This window comes from Phoenix dactylifera, chromosome 15 (genome assembly GCF_009389715.1).
Source record: "Phoenix dactylifera cultivar Barhee BC4 chromosome 15, palm_55x_up_171113_PBpolish2nd_filt_p, whole genome shotgun sequence".
Classification (NCBI taxonomy): Eukaryota; Viridiplantae; Streptophyta; class Magnoliopsida; order Arecales; family Arecaceae; genus Phoenix; species Phoenix dactylifera.
The window spans coordinates 8,702,854-8,719,949 of NC_052406.1; the positions used below are offsets into that span (position 1 = coordinate 8,702,854).

The 17,096-nt window shown below is 38.1% G+C and overlaps 1 protein-coding gene across 2 annotated transcripts; it reads left to right on the forward strand.

Annotated features, from left to right (window-relative positions):
• Window positions 1–6,433: 6,433 nt before the first annotated feature.
• LOC103714813 lies at window positions 6,434–14,651 on the forward strand. Of its 2 annotated transcripts, XM_008802229.4 has the most exons (8): window positions 6,459–6,921; window positions 11,867–12,014; window positions 12,097–12,247; window positions 13,069–13,194; window positions 13,270–13,350; window positions 13,460–13,652; window positions 13,732–13,999; window positions 14,108–14,651. In XM_008802229.4, exons 1-8 carry the CDS (start codon window positions 6,697–6,699, stop codon window positions 14,347–14,349), a joined length of 1,434 nt encoding a protein of 477 aa, XP_008800451.2. In that variant the 5' UTR covers window positions 6,459–6,696; the 3' UTR covers window positions 14,350–14,651. The 2 variants fall into 2 exon arrangements, with proteins under 2 accessions (XP_026663387.2, XP_008800451.2); XM_026807586.2 differs by lacking the exon at window positions 14,108–14,651 and having other exon boundaries at window positions 6,434–6,921; window positions 13,460–13,731; window positions 13,836–13,999.
• The last annotated feature ends 2,445 nt before the right edge of the window (window positions 14,652–17,096 follow it).

Sequence of the window (17,096 nt, forward strand, 5' to 3'; positions counted from 1 at the left end):
GAGTGGGGCTGGGGAGTGGGAGCTTTTCGGACAAACTTTTTAGCCGAGGGCTGTGGGAGTCCCAAAATGGCCCATGGGAACAAGGGAAATTTTCGAAGTTGGACGCCAGCGCGCACCAAAATTGCCCATGGCCTTGGGTCTCATGAGGAGGGGCGGGGCCTGGGGGAGGCGAAGGACTGATAAGGGTCTTTGTTAGGTGTTGTTTATTTTGAAATTAGATATGATTAATTGTTTGTTAGCGGTACCCTGTGAAAGAAACTGCAGAACAGTTTCATCTCTCTTTTTTTTCCCCTGTTTAGTAGATCTTGGCTTTGATTCAGGGGAAATAAGTGGATTTTGATGTGTCAAAATATATTAGCTATGCATGCAATTCTTTGATATTCTCGAGCAATGGAACTGGCTGAGTATGATGTGTTTAAGATACAAAAGTTTGGGGTTTAATTCTGTTCAAAGTAAGATTTTGTTTATGTCATGTAATTTCTATCAGCGTGCATCTTTTATTTACTCCGAGTTCATGCTTTGGTTGATATATCGCAACCGATTTGCTATTTTGGGCACATTGCATTTCACAACTTTAGGAAATGATTGATTGAATAGCATATTGAGTAAGGATAATCATTCTAAAGAATATTTGATATTATAAGTTACTCAAATGGGAAGAAAATGAATGCGATGGTTGCATCTTGCATAGTTGCATGAGAAAATAAGAAACAAAAACAAAGTAAGATGAATGTTTTCGATCGAAATTGATTTATGATTGTTGCATATATTTTACAACATCTGGGATGAATGCAATGTCCAAGAAGAGAAGTCTCGGTATTCTAATACCACCAAGATGCAGTGATATCTTTGGTCGTACTCGGTGGCCAAAGATATAATTAAATAGATGGTTTGCATAGTTTGGGGTGTACGTGATCTTGTGAGTGAGATGCAATCAATGCAAAAAAGAGAGAGCATCTAGGTCATGCGCTCTGCTACCATAGTGCCTAGGTCCCTCCTGAATATCTAAGGTAAAATTTGATGGTAGTCTGCGAGATGGCGAAGGTTTCACTGGAGTTACATTTGTGATGAGGGACCATGATTTCAGGCTAATTGCTGCGGAGGGCAGCATATCTTTAAAGCATTAGTTCCTAGGGTAGAACTCAGGGTCATGTGGAAGAAAATCTTCCGTGCGAGGCAAGTGTTAGAGGTTGGGAGCATCATTCTTGAGGGAGACTCAGCGGAGATAATTAAACGGATTCTATTGGAGGGTTGGGGGAGACAAATTATCCGCTTCTAGATAACATTTGGAGATTGCTGAGGGAGTGTGGTGCCTTCTAGATTATGCATGTGTACTGAGAGACGAATAAAGCTACTGAATGCGTCGTCTTTTTTACTACTCACTATTGGAAGAGATCCTCTAGACCCATTTTGTAGCTATTTCTCCATCTTTGTGTCGCATTTATTTTCTTGACTTGGATGGCAGTGCTCACCTGGAATTAATGTGAGTAACAAAAGAAAAAAAACAAAAAAAAGAAGGGAGGGAGAAAGGGAGCGCATCGATTTAAGTTAAAAAAAATACTTGAGGGCATTTTTATCATAATGGCATATGACGAGGGATATAATGGTAAATAGTTGTGTGAACCGGGGACGAAAAGAATGCCTGGGAGAGCTCCTCGGTTTAACGGCTCTACCAAATTAAATTTGAAAGCGGCATCGTGCGGTTCTTCTGATAGCGAATGAGCGGGCGAGAGCACCGCCGCTGGGATTTTCCACGTCCGCATTCGACTTCTCATCTCGTGGCAAAAGCCGGAGAATTTTGGTTTCATTTTACCAAAATACCCTTAATTTTTTTCTTTCAGTTCACTGGGAATAAATACAAAATAGCTTAACTTTAGAAATTAAAGTTTGTAATAGGCTCCGGATTTTGTGGTCCTGGTTTTGTGGCAAGGGATTCCATATGACATGCTATTGGGGCCAAGATGATTCATTTCATTGCATGTCTTGTTCCACAAGTTGAACTTGTTGGAGACAGATCAGCAATCATCTTTAATGTCAAAGGGATCCCTGTTATAGATCCTTAGCCTAGGAAGAACCAAGAGATGAGCTATTAGTGCATAAGAAACAGACTGATACAGAAAAAGAAGATCTTTTTCAAAACAGGACTATCAGGCAAACGGATTGGCTTAAAACCCTTGGGCTGAGGGCGACTCTTACGTGGTAAAATTATTAATCCACCACAAGTGACTCTTAGTGTTTTCTATCACCTTAGTTTGTTGGACATCTGGATGATAACCTTGGCACTTGAGGGTTACTCACACCCAGGGCCGGCCCGAGCCCTAGGCGACTGAGGCGGTCGCCTAAGGCCCCGGGCCAATGGAAGGCCTCCGGGAGCAGAAGCTGGCTACGAGTCTTCCCCCTTGATGGAAGGGAGGTGGAGGGTTTCCTGGCCTGCAGAGGGCAATCGGGGAAGTTGGGGACAGTAGTTTTGTTTTGGGTGGAGAGAGAGAGAGAGAGAGAGAGAGGAGGGATTTGGTTGGCTTCATACACACCTGAAGCCACTCTTATCTTTCATCCCTTCTCTTTTTTGGTTTTGGTCTTGGTTTTCCTTCCCTCACATTACTCCTGATCCAGCTGGGCCATCAGGAAGAAAGATAGGGGGATTGGAGATGGACTTCTTGGAGGGTGGAGATTCTTTTAATTTTCTCCTCTCGGTTTTTTCTCCCCTCTTGGGTGGTAGAGAGAGAAAAGGAGGGAGGGGGTTGAATGGCTGCTGTGCCGTGATGTTGCAGTTGCAGCTTCGGTGCTCACTTGAAGGAGAGATGGTCTTTAGCAAAAGAAAAGGAGGGTAGAGAAAGAGAAGGAGGGAGGGGGGGTTGAATGGCTGTTGTTCCGTGATGTTGCAGGGGCTGCTTGGGTACTCACTTGAAGGGAAGATGGTGGGATGGGACTTTTATTAATTAGATGGAGTGAATTTCCCATAATGACCCTACTTTCTCTTGGACAAATTTTTTGACCGTGAAGCGCCATGGGATGGCCTTTTTCCTATTCTGCTCTCGCTTCACATGGTAAACAGTATTGCCAAGAACAGTACCATGGCCCCTTTTTTTTAAGTATTTTTTTTTAATATTTTCATTCAAGAATTATATTAAACTGAAGAGGCTTTTTGTCGACCTTTATTAGATTCATGCATCTTTGTTGAAATAGTGTACTTGACAGCAATCTATTTCCATAACATTTTTTAAGTATTTTATATTTATTAAAAAAAATTATTATTTAAAAAAAAGAGGCCCCATTTACTGAATTCGCCTTGGGCCCCCAGATGTATTGGGCCGCCCCTGCTCACACCTATCGAGAGGGCAATGGCGGTGCACTATGATACAAGGATCTATAATTTGGGATGAAAGCATCTTTATTATCGAAATCATGGACCTCGCACAAAGGATGTATTTGTTGCAAAACTTGTAATCAATCTCGACTATTATAACAATAATTTTTAGTTGTTACAATGGAAATAATAGTCAATCATAGTAAAATAACAACATAATTTGATTAAGTCGCTGCTTTCATTATAAAAAGTAATTGTTTTTAGAAATGTGGTGAAAATTCCATGTCAAGGAAATCCCATATTAGTTGGATGAATAATGAAAATATGAAATAATATTTATTATTCTGGCCATATGATGACCACCTTAATAGGACAATAGCTAACATTGTTATATCGGTAACAGCATGCATGTGTGGGATGCAATGAGGGCTCTTGTGAATTTGTCCTAGCATCTAAACCATGAGAAACGTAAACATCTGGCGTGATGCATGGGTGGCCAAAAGATGTGACTGGATTGCAGCACCAACAGCAAAAGGATTCTAAGTCATACTAATTACTCTTTGCATGGGCTAAACTATGGTTAAATACATGAAAGTAGTGAATGTGACATGCTAGAATTGGCCATTTCAATAACAAATTAAGCACTGAATGTTACGTGGCAAAGTGTGGGCCAAAAATATTCCTTGGATTCCCCATAGGTAACATCATATTCGCAATAATCATCCTCGAGGGGGAACACAATACCTAGGGAGAAGTCTATAAGCAGAATCTTTGGTATAGCCAATTGCTCTATTGAGATATCTTAACATTAGATCTTGTCTCATTGAATCAACTACATTAATCGCACCAAGCGTCACGCAACATGTTAAGAGTTGGCATTTACTGGTCACACTCACATGCTAATGTAGGGATGAAGAATAAATTGCAACAAAATAACACGCATAGCATCACTATATAGCAAGCAAAAACTAAGCTAGATTAGGACAGGGAAGAAGGCGAAGCCACTTGCACGACCAACTCTAAGGATGATTTTGTTTTATAGCCGAAATTGAAATTAAAATAAGAATTAGAATAAAAATCAGAATAGCCATATTTTATGATGAAATTGTCTCATGATTGAAATCAGGATAGAATTTAAATACTAAAGAAAATGTCGGAATTAGATTTTGAAAGATTAAAATACTTTCATTTTTTTTAAAATCGAAATGACACTTTTTTTTTTTGCTGAAATGAAAGTATCATACATAACGTGAACGGATACAATAAAAAAAAGTCAAAAAGCAAAACATTTTAGAGCGCACTAGGTAACTCCCACTCTCCCACCCATACCAAATAGTTAAAATGAGGATCATTTTTTTTTATTTCTATTTTTAATCCAAAATTTATCTTTTTTCAACTAAATGTACCCTAATGACCGTGGCAATTATCTTTCCACGCATGTGCCCGTGACCTGCCCCGACAAAACCGCTCTTGCAGCATTTGAAAAATGAACATGCAAGAAAAGACTTTAGGGCGAGAGTGGCCGAAATCATTGGCCCACCACACCAACCCCACTTTGAAAGCACGAGCGTAAAGATGGGCTTCTGGACTTGGATGGCAGGGTCCAAAAAAATATCTTCATGTGTCACGTACTGCTCTTCACTAATAATTCTTGGAAAACTTCGTGGACAAGAGCAAGACGTATCTTGTACGGTTGTACCTTCTAGAAGGTTCCTCGTATTTGTGACAATTCTAGACAATTTTTTTTAACCATGCAGTTCGAATAGCCCACACGAAGGATTGAAGGGCCAATATCTCCTCGTTGGATGAGTTTCAGACGGCACATGTGCTTCGGAATGTGAACCGGATAGGTCTCCTCCTTTGTTGCACAGCATTGCGAAGAGATTCTTTAAACGTCCGTAGTAGATTTACCGTCCTCATTGTATTTTTTATTTTTTTTTGACTTGGCAGGATGTACTCGTGTTAGTGCTATATGAATTGCCGTTTTCACCACACACACACACACAAAAAGGGGGCAATGTCACGACTCCAAACTCTTTGATTGAATTCTTATTTATGGATTCCAAACCCAACCTATTGAAGCATTGAAACCTTCTCCTGCGCCCATTTGCCCAACTTGTTTGCTGCTACCGAGCACCTACCGAAGAAGAGCTGGAATTTGAGCCACGTGTAATGGTCGAGTAGAAGCCTAGAAGGGGACTTCCCTGAAGTATTTCAGGATCATGGGCGTGGAACATGTATAGGAATGTATTGGGTGGAAAGAAAAACTTGGATTGAAGTGTGCCCTTCTATTTATGAGTTTTTAGCAATAATCAGAGACTAGGTAGGAGGTTAGAGATGGCTCGATAAAGATCTAAAGATTTCTTTTTGAATTATGTCGGAATTAGTGTTTTTCTTTTTATTTGAAAAAGTGAGTATTAGTATGGAAACACAAAGAAACCTTATGCAATAAAGCAATGCAGCTGTTGTGGAACCAAAATATGGTTCTTTCTTTATGTATTTTGCCAATTGTAACAATAAAAAATGAGGTGGAAAAAGATGATGAGTCCCCATGTGCAACACAGAAAAAATTTAAGTTGGTTCCTCTACAAAACTTTAACACCAGATTACTCCCAATTTTATCACTCAATTCATTTACAAAAAATCATGTAGGCCGTATAAGGTTAGGCCTCATTTTTATAGAAGTCTAAGATCTATATTAAGAGCACAAGCACGTCGATCATGTTATATGAAGCATAAAACAAGCAAATGCTCTTTCATTTAAAGTTTTTTTTTTTTTATATACATCGGCAACTTATACTAATCTCGTGTGAGCATTGCCATCAGAGTCAAGTACTCTACAGAAATGAAAAAATAGATACAAAATGGTCCAAAAATTCTTTACAACAAAGGAGACAACCAATCAGTAGCGTGAATCGTCTTTTGAAATACATGCATAATTTGGCAGACATTACACTTCCTCAGCAGCCTCCAGATGCCAGATAACAATCATCATTCATCATGCCTCTATCCTACGCCACCTCCCAGCCTTCTCTCCCAAAGTCTCGTCATGCATTCATATCGGGCGCTTCCGGAGTCATCACCAAACCTGATTCCATAAACGGTCCAATCCGCTCTACCGACAAATTGAACCCGGTTCGACAATGGAGAAATTCCACCCTGGCTCGATGCAAGAAATCGTCTCCAGAGACGGGTGAGGACGGGCGTTTTATTTCCCTTCCCGTCCTCGTCCTCGTCCTCGTCCTCGTCCTCATCCCCGGATGGAGCTCGGAAAAACCCTAACCCTAACCCTAACGCTGGCTCCAAGAAATCGCCTCGATCACCTCGTGTGATCCCTCTCTCCTCGCCGGTCTCGTGGTTTCCTTTGAAGGAGGGGGAGGAGAAGGGGAATGGAGAACCACAAGAAGTCCCTGCTGCGGCTCCGCCTCCGGGTGACGGCGAAGAAGCGGGGGCGGGACCCGGGGTCCTCCGGCGGCGCCTCCCGGAAGCTGCGGGAGCGGGACTGCGTGAATTCGGTGCGGAAGCTCCAGCGCCGCGAGATCGGCGGCCTCCCCCGGATGGCCCGCGGCGCCTCCTCCAACGCTCCCGAGAAGTTCCGCAACATTCAGCTGCAGGTCTGTTTCTCGCGGCTCCCTCTCTTGACTTTCTTTGGAATCTGGGTTTTCTTTGCTTAGGGTTTTGAAATTCCTGCCTTTGTTTTGACATTTCCTCCGGGATCGTTCGGTGCGCTGTAAAAATGATGGCATTTTGGGGATGGAGATCATGATTGAGGTCCTCGCAGTAGGATTTCTTTGGGGTTCGTGATTCTAAGGTTGCGGAGGATGGGATGAGGATCAGGGTTTGGACCGGATTATCATTCTAGATGCCGATGTGAGTAGACGCATTGCTTTATCTTTAGGGCTTGGATGGATCTGGTACGAGGGTGTTTGGTATAAGAATGATGATTGTTTTTACCAATGCTCCTTTTCTTTTGGTGTGGAAACAGTGAGGGATGGAAATTGAAGGAAGGATTGGAGCTAGCAAAGAATTTTAGGGGCAGAAACAATATTTTTTTGGACTTTCCAAGCATTCTAAATTGATGAGGAAGTCATTTCCCTAATGCTTGGGGCAATTTAAATTGCAAGAAGAACGAAAAAAAGAGCCCCTAATCATTAATTGCGATCACTTTCATTATTTGCATGACTCAGCCTTCCACGAACATCCCTAGCTTAGCTATCTAACTTTTCCATAACTGTAATTAAATGTTGGAGGATCCGTGCTCTTTGACCAATCTTCTTTAACTTCATGATGCTATGGGGTCTTGCTATGTGTAGCTCTGTCTCTTTCTTTTCCGTTCTACTAAAACTCATCTTTATGCTCAATAATTGCTGAGATTTAATTTGGCCTAACCCCAATTCTGAAATTAATAACTATTAAAAACAACATCACTCTTCTGTACAATAACTACTAACAACAACATTAGTCTTCTGTACAATAACATTCCTACATTGGTACTCATGTATAGCATCTGTTTCCCCTTTTCTTGGTTTATCTTGTATCCAATTGAACTGGTGCAAGCATTCGTTGAAATACATGGTCAAAACTTGGAATAGTAGAAGATACCAATTGGCCAAGCAAGGCTTCTAACAAAAAACAATCTATGCATTTAGATTGCTGATTCTGTATGGTTTCAAGGATTTTGTAATTCCGAAGTTTTGCTGCATTTGTGAACTACTCTAAGATTTGGCATCTGAATTTTGGCTTGTTTCTTGTTACAGAGCAAACTAATGGGAGTTGAATTTAAGGAATAGCCAGAAAATGGATGAGAGTATTTTTGTACAATTGCAGCTGTTGAAGGGATTCATAAAAGCTTGCATAGATCCGGATGTAGCTAAAAACAGACTTTCAACTAAAGAGAATCAGTTTCTTTCTTTCTTTCTTCTTCTTTTTTTTGTAATCTATTGTAGATCAATGGCTCAAGGTTAATTGGTCATGGTTGTGGATGGTCTAGAACACCAGGTCTTGACCCCAAACTGATCCATAAATCCCTCCTCCTTATGCTTAAAAGTTATTTAAAATCACAAAAACCTGTTGAAGTTTGAAAGGTACCTTTCTCAACCAAAGGCTTAAATGCCTCGAACTTTCTCAAAACTTGGAATGCTGTTCATATACTTTACACTAGATGAGTGGAGAAATGAAAAAGTAGCATAATTGCCCATGTAATACAAGAATTATGGCCCGACAGGTCAGTTTTTACCAAAAATACATATCAATTCCGAGGAAAATTGATTTTTTTAATATCAAAATTTGATCTGAAGCTTAAAACTATGCTTTCCTCATCCCTATGTTCTATAGTCTGGCCTTTGTTTTTACGCAAAGAGTTCCTTAACTATCATTAAATGCTAGAAATTGGTGAAATTACATAAAAAAACTAATTGCTGCATCTAGTTCTTGAACCTAGAAGGAAAAAAAAGTGATGAAAGAGAAAATGAAGATGGAGGGAAAAGAGTGTCTGTATGTGAATATAGATAGATAGATGTGGGGAGAGAGAGAGAGAGAGAGTATGGTAGATCCAGGACATGCTCTTAATGTGTATGAACCCCTCCGCTCATATTAATGTTAGAGCATTCTCTATCTAGGGGCCAATTTATTTAAATGCTCTTAGTAAGTCCCTGACCTTGATAATAACTAGGACTGAAAATGGGTTGGATAATATCCAGCCATATCCGGTTTGGATATGGATCCATATACATACTTGGAAATTTTGTTGGATTTGGATTTTAAGAAATTTTCAGATCTGGATCTAGATATCCAGTTATAAAAGATCGAAATAGCTATTAAATCTAGGATTGAACCCATGACCTTTTGCTTGAATAAGTACTACTCAACCACTAGGATGGAACTTATTGCTATTTTATAATGATAGTTTATTGTACTCATTCAAAACTTATTCACGTTATTAAATGGAGTTATTTAATGTATGTTGTGATATTTTATGTTTTAATAACTAATTCTTTTAATAAAAAATAAATCTTATTCCTTTTGATAAAAAATGAAAAATAAATATCCTTCATTTTATTCTTTATGATATTTCCAACAGTTTGTTGTTTAAAATATTTAAAAAATATTAATAACTTCTGTATATTTCAAAATTTTTATATAATTTTTCTTACAAGCTTTAAAAAATAGATAATTCTTGATTTTTTTTATTTATGCTGCAATTAAAAAGTAATGGTGGTTTTTAATGTATAAATTTTATTAACATTTCTATATTATATATTTTATTTTTGGATAATTTTAAATTTCTAATGCAAGTCCTGTCAAAGAAGTGATCTGGATTGTTGACCTGGTCAGTTTCCGTGCAGGTTTGATATCTATATGGTAGGTCCTTGCCCAATCACCCATGCGTCGCATGCAATGCCAATATAGATAGTGGATTCCGCTCCCAACCCGTATGATTATTTATATCTGAATAGTATCCAACTTATATTCAAATAATATCTAACTTATGTCTATATTTGGATAAAAGAATATGGATATAACTAATATGCTACTTGTATCCGTATCTATTAAGAACAAATATGGATGCTAATTTGTGATCCATATCAGTATTCATATCTGCTGAAAAAATATAGATGCAAATATGGATATGCTATTGTCTGATCCATTTTCAGCCCTAATGATAACGATCTTGAAGATACGGGCTATGTAATGGGTCAATGATGATTATTATTTTAAAACACAATAAGTAAGGTTTCAAAAACAAGAAAGGTATCTTTGAGGCTGGTTTCATGTAGAGACTAGCTACATGGGGCTTTTGTGTTATACATAGTAGATAGATGTGAAGCTACTTCATTGTCAAAGTAAAGCTCCAAAAACTTCTGTACTAGACATCTTATCTAAACTAGCAATGACTCCGACCTCATTAACTTGCATAGCGTACGCGTTATGGGTGAATATGCATTAGAGGATGCCATCAAACTTTGCTTCCGACTCTTTCATAACATGATATAGCTGTATCAAATGTGCAAAATTCATGATAATGTATGTTTGAGCAGACGATATTAGAATGATAATGTATGGCTAAAGGCAATGTTAGAAATGAAATGAAAAATGCATAACCCTTTGCCGTTCATTTAAAAAAATGGGACTTACAAGTATCAAGTCTGCAGACTAGGAAGTGTGTTTTGAAGTCTGTATTAAGGAGAAGAGTGCTATTTCTCTAGCCTCTCTTTGGTATAAATTTTGAGAGATGTAGTCACTAGATCTCAATTGGAATGATAAGAAGATTCTTTTATTGTGAGATTTAACTTTTACAGAAAATACGAGAGAGGCCTTGACCCTTTTTTTAATGCTTGAGCTCTCCTGTAGTTGTTTATCGTGAGTCTAGAAGAATGGAACATATTAAAAGAAGGTAGTATCTACATTTATGATTTTTGTATGAATTTAAGGATTTTATTATCTTTCTAAGTTGTACAAACTTGATAACACAAGCATATTATATCTTCTCTAAATTTCAACATATCAAAATATAAACATAACTTAGCACTTTTAATGGGGAAAAATTGGAGGATTTGTGAACATGAATTATGAGAGTCCAAGCAACTTCTACCAAGTGACATTGTTTACCATTTAACTACCGTATTTTCTTGTTGGATGTAGAAACAAAATTTGTGAAAAACTTTAGATGCAAACCAATCTTGACATTCAGGAGATAAATTTTAGTAGAATAGTCATATTTAAGAATTTTCTATAATATTGTACAATTTGAATTTTTGAGCTAAGTTTTATGCTAAATTAGCTGTATGACTATAATCATCCGATGTTAATATGGACGCTTTTAATCAAAACATGTTTAGTTTAACACCGTCTTAAGTGATGTTGTCAATTTTATAGAATCATGGGCAGCAAGTAATGCTAACTTTCAGTAGCATACACCAATACATGTAAACACAAATAATGACATAAAAATGTATCACCATATTTGGCCATTTCAGGGTTGTGGCATCAGTTTCCTTTAGACACCTTGATATAGTGCTTGAGTCATATGGTTTAATTAATACTGTCATGTAGAATCAGGTCTACTTTCTTTGTTTATTTCCCTTTAAAGTAGAGTGTCATGTAACTAAAGGATTTTAAATCAATGAGCATGTTGAGTGTTATGCATAGATTAGTAAGTAGGGTTTTAAATATGCTCGTCATGTTGCTTTTCACCACTAAAATCCATGCAAAACAAGAAAAAAGCTTTTTAAGTGCAAATAAATATACCAAAATGTTACCAACTTCATGTTAAACTTTTCATAAGGACAAGTAGTCAGCAGGTGGTTTTCATGGAATCATTGTCAGACTTCAATTACTTTCTGAACTATGAGGCAAATGGTTATCTTCTGACATCCATTGTTATGACTAAATAATTTTATTAAGTTATGCATCTGGTGGACTTTTTCTTTACATCTCTTAGCATCCAAATCTTATATTGTTATGCAAACCCAGGTTATCCTTTTTCAGTTCAGACCTTACCTTGTATAATTTGATCTTCATAAAAAAAAAAAAACTAATGTTTTTCTTTTGGTTATGCAGGAGGAGTTTGACACTTATGATCATAATGTCAATTGGTTTCTCAAATTACAATTTCTTAAGAAAAGATCCAAAATCATCGAGATTGTTGCAGCAAAGGATGTTATATTTGCTCTTGCACAATCGGGCCTCTGTGCTGCTTTTAGTCGGAGTAAGCCTTCTGCATTTGCAATTATAGTCGAAACTTGAGATCAATCTGATCATTATTTTATTTTGTGTTCTTCTATTGACAGCAACAAACAAACGTATTTGCTTCTTGAACATCAGCCCAGATGAAGTGATTAGAAGTCTCTTTTATAATAAGAACAACGATTCACTTATCACAGTGTCAGTTTATGCATCGGACCACTTCAGTTCCTTGAAATGCAGGACAACTCCAATAGAGTAAGAAGCTTAATTCATGCACTGTGAACAAAAGATTTGATATGAATTTATTTTTTCTTCATTGGCTTCATGCTTTACCCAAGGTTCGTGAAAAAAGTATGTTTCCCATGTTTATCTTGATTGTTTCATGGTCACATAAAACCATGTACTCGTTCATCTACTGAACGATGGATTAGACTTTAGACCCAGGACTTAACTCATATTGGCACCTAAAAATTCAAATCTTTCTAGTTAAAGAAGTTGTTGAACAAACCAATTTTAAAAGTTTTAACAACTAGTTTCCTTGTCAAAATTCATCTAACGAGATATTTGATTTGTAAACTAGGTTGCTTTCATAGAAATAATTTGATAATGTCTTCCTCTCGCACCCCCGCCTCCTCTCTTTGTTGGCCTTGCTCGTGACTTTTATGTTTGCAAACTTGTCTTTGTTTGCTAAAATAATTTGATAATGTCTTCCACTCGCACCCCCTCCTCTCTCTCTTTGTTGGCCTTGCTCGTGACTTTTATTTTGCAAACTTGTCTTTGTTTGCTATCTATATCTTGATTGATATGTAGTAATAGAGTTTTAGCCATAAGCTTTACATTAGTAGACAGTTCAAACTATATGTGATACTTGTGGATCTCGACTTGAAATATGTCTGGAAATTTTGGTTGGAAAATTGATGGAACTATATATTCATAGTAACTGCTATTTCTGTGATGCTGAGCAACTATTTATTGCGACCCAAAATTTTAGTGCTACCAAGCAATCCATATTAGAATCTTGAAGTTGAGAAGCTGTAGTGCTGCCAGTTTTTGACCCTTGAAAAAATTTCTTGCAGGTACATCAGGAGGAATCAGTTAAATGCTGGATTCCCTCTTTTTGAAACGGAGTCTCTTAAGTGGCCTGGTTTTGTTGAATTTGATGATGTAAATGGCAAAGTACTAACATATTCGGCTCAGGATGGGTAAGCTACCTTCTTTTCTGGTTGTTCGACTTGTTCTTTTTATGATTTAGATAATCAGTGATTTTGTATTTGCAGCATCTACAAGGTCTTTGACCTAAAGAACTACAACTTTTTGTACTCAATATCGGATAATAATGTGCAGGAGATAAAAATCAGGTCCTTTTCTTCTTTCTTAAAAATAGGTCTTTTGTGGTTCATCATTGGCTTAGGTCGATATGTATCTCCTCTCACATCTTAATCTCTAGATAACACTTTGCAATGGCAGTCCAGGAATCATGCTGTTAATATTCCAGAGAACTCCTGGTTATGTTCCATTGAAGATACTCTCAATCGAAGATGGAACAGTTTTAAAATCTTTCAATCACTTATTGCATCGCAATAAGAAGGTTGACTTTATTGAGCAGTTCAATGAGAAGCTTTTGGTCAAGCAAGAAAATGAGAACCTCCAGATTCTTGATGTAATCAGATCTAGCTTTTCCCTACAGTTCATTTTAACACCTATGTTATTCTTTTAGCAATCTTCAAACTGCTGAACAGGTGAGGAATTCCGAGTTAACGGAAGTTAGCAGGACTGAGTTCATGACTCCTTCAGCATTCATCTTTCTGTATGAGAATCATCTTTTCTTGACATTCCGAAACAGGACGGTTGCTGTATGGAATTTCCGTGGAGAGCTGGTCACCTCCTTTGAAGACCATTTGCTGTGGCATCCTGATTGTAATACCAATAACATCTACATCACCAGTGACCAGGATCTGATAATCTCCTACTGCAAAGCTGAGGAAGGGTGTGAAGATGATGGGGAAGGTACATTATTTTCATGTTACAATTTAAAAATTGTATTTTTCAGCTACATTTTATGCAGCTTCATTAATTTTTTGTAGAATCTCATCCAAGGAATGGCCTCCTTTGCAGTTTCTGCTGTTGGCTCCATCAACATGAGCAACATCTTAACAGGAAAGTGCATTGCCAAGATATGTGCAAGTGATCCTGCACTCCAGATCAGTCCTCGTAGGAGAGGTGACGCTGGCCGATCTTCTATCCGGAGCACCGTCCGGGAAGCACTTGAAGATGTAACAGCTTTGTTCTATGATGAGGATAGGAATGAGATCTATACTGGCAACAAGCAAGGTTTGATACATGTGTGGTCTAATTAACCCTCTGATGATTGGAGTGGATCTCTGGGATTAACTTACCTGTATTATATATATTATGATTCCAGAGATAGGCTTCATTTCATATCTTGCTGTATGTTTGCCTGGTATATGACTTAGGTGTTTTGCCCTGCCAATTCATGGTGTATATTTGTTATAGTTTTTATAGCATAAAATGTATGGCAGATAATCTGAATCTGAAGTGTGGTGCCGCTGCTAGTAAAAGTTTGCATTTTTCGCCCCCTTTTGTTATATAATATTGGATGTTTAACATAATGTATTTTAAGTAGGATATTGATCAATTCTTTCCTTGGTCCTAGAGAGAGCCCCTATCATTTAAATTGATTGATTCCTGTTGAAAGATATTTGTGTGCACTTCAGGTGCATGCTTTAGAAGATTGAAAATGCTACCAAATCACAAGCATACCTTGTGTCCTGCATGTATGATTCAGGGGGCAGGATGCGGGAATATCTGTGGTCTTTAATTATAAAAATATTCAGGGAAAGTGAAGGGCTGTAATTGTCTTGTTGTTGTTGGGGATAAAGATAGAAGTGGAATTATATCTATTAGATTTCTGCTTACTTTATTTCCTAAGGAATAGGTTTATTGGGATTCTTTCTTAATTGCATTGTGCTTCCATTAGAGATATTAATTATATCCTCTCTCTTGGAAGAGGCTAACATTTACCCGAAAGAAAAGGAAAAGCTTACAGAGGATATTTTGGTTAAAAAGGGTCCAGCGACAGAATCTTCTCTCATTGTAAATAAGGTACGTCTGGATAAATTTCTTATAGGTTTTTGGGTCTCATTCATTTCAGTTTTTTGAATATCATATCTTAGTCTCAACAGCTGTACTGAGAAAAAATAAAATAAACTACTTTGTTGGTGGCCGTATGGAAGTTAGCAGTCATTCCAATATATGTTTTTCTAAGTGTATTCACGACAAGAATCTGAATCACGCATTAAGATGGCTTTGAAAATGAATAAAATAGCCAAGGCTTTGGCTTCCTTCCGGGCAAGGCGCAGTTAGAGTGGATGCACCTTCAGCGGTTTTGTGTCCATGGGCAGGAGACCTCACCATTGTGGATTCACTAGTCCATCATTTCTAGTTCTGGGAACAGAGATCTTTCGGCATTAGCATCTGGTGAGTCCGCATGAAACCTAATCAAATGGAGTGGCTCGCAAGCCACACCAACAATTTAGCTCGTATCGTAAAGCTCTTGTGATTCCTGTTATAAGAATATAATTTAATACATTTAGAATACTTAATAGATTAAACACTTATTCATGATAAATAAATAAGACCACCTCATCAAAAGATATTACTTGCCAAGTTTCACAAAATTATTTATAAGAATAGCCCAACATCAATCAATTAGCTATACAACAACAAGTGATGAAATGTACTTTTGATAATTACATATTAGTTCCTAGAAACAATCTAAAGTTTAAACAAATGAGCTCTTATGGACATCAAAAAGTAAACAGAATAAGCAGTCAAAGCTAATTATCTCAATATACAGGACGAAGTACAATTGCACTTAAAAATTTAAAACAAAAATATAAGATATTAATAATCTTCTCAGTGATTAACTATATAAAAATTAATTTTGATGTTCACCAGTCACCACGCCTAAAGAAAAGGCATAGATGTAGCAGCCCAGCCCAGACCTTGGGCATACGGGACGACCTGAAAAGGCCGGGCCCAATTAGCATTGACCATGCTTGTTGCATGTGGGGGATGGAGTAGACTCTCAACTAGAGTCTTTTTCCTCCTCCGATCTCGCTAGACTCCAAGAGTCCTAGGGCGAGTTGAGTTTATCCAAAACCTAGGTAATCATCTATTTCAGGCGACCTCCTTTGAGTTGCACCATCGGAATCGCCAAAGATCACTCGGATTTCAAGCTCTTCTTTTCGATTTTCTTCCTCCAATTGTTGCCGGTTCGAGATAAGAGTCCTTTATCTATTTCTCTGGTGTCTTAGCCTTCGTTCATCACAATTTGAGCCGGCAAGTTGCCAAAAACCCTTGTTTCGACATTCTTCTTTCAAGTTTTGCCGCTGCCGGCCGTCAAGATTGCCTGGGTTTTGCCACCCCCAAAGATCTCCATGTTTGTGCGACGGTCTGTGGAATCGGCCATGATCTAGGCCGATTTTTATCGATTTATTCTTGATGTTTTTTTTCCTCTTTTCTTGCGTCAGTCAACCATCATCGCTGGCGATGCTGCAGTTGAAGGACTGCCCTTGGCCGCCGCCACTGGAGCTCGACTACCTTGGGCTGCCACCCCCTGATTCGAAGAAGAGGAGGGAGAGATCGACTCTCCCCTATTTTGGGGAAGAAGAAGAGAGCCTCTCTTCTTTCTCTCTCCTCTCTCCTCTCCTCTCTGTCTCTTTTGGTTTTCACTTCCTCTATTTCTCTCTCTTTGCATGGTTCTTTTGACCTAGTAGGAAGGTCCCAGATGTTATCATTATGGACCTAAGTTGACCCTAGTAGAGGATCCTGAACTAGTGTTGCTGCAACCACTCATTGCGCTAGCCGTAACCCAACCATTGTCGAGCACCGTTGAACTCTATTATCATTAGTCTTTATTGTGTTAACTGTATCATGGTCTGATTCTTATTTTATAAGTCAACTAGTCTGATAGGCTAAAGCGGACCGATCTAGATTGTCAGCCGCTACTATCTAATCGACTCTATCATTTTTTCACCCCGACTGTTGTTAGCCACCATTGGATCCATAATTGATAACCCTT

Coding starts and splice junctions, on each gene's coding strand:
- LOC103714813 (XM_008802229.4), top strand. CDS start 6,697: ATGGAGAACCACAAGAAGTCCCTGCTGCGGCTCCGCCTCCGGGTGACG. Junction 12,015..12,096: donor CTGTGCTGCTTTTAGTCGGA/GTAAGCCTTCTG, acceptor TTCTATTGACAG/CAACAAACAAACGTATTTGC. Junction 13,653..13,731: donor AGAACCTCCAGATTCTTGAT/GTAATCAGATCT, acceptor ACTGCTGAACAG/GTGAGGAATTCCGAGTTAAC.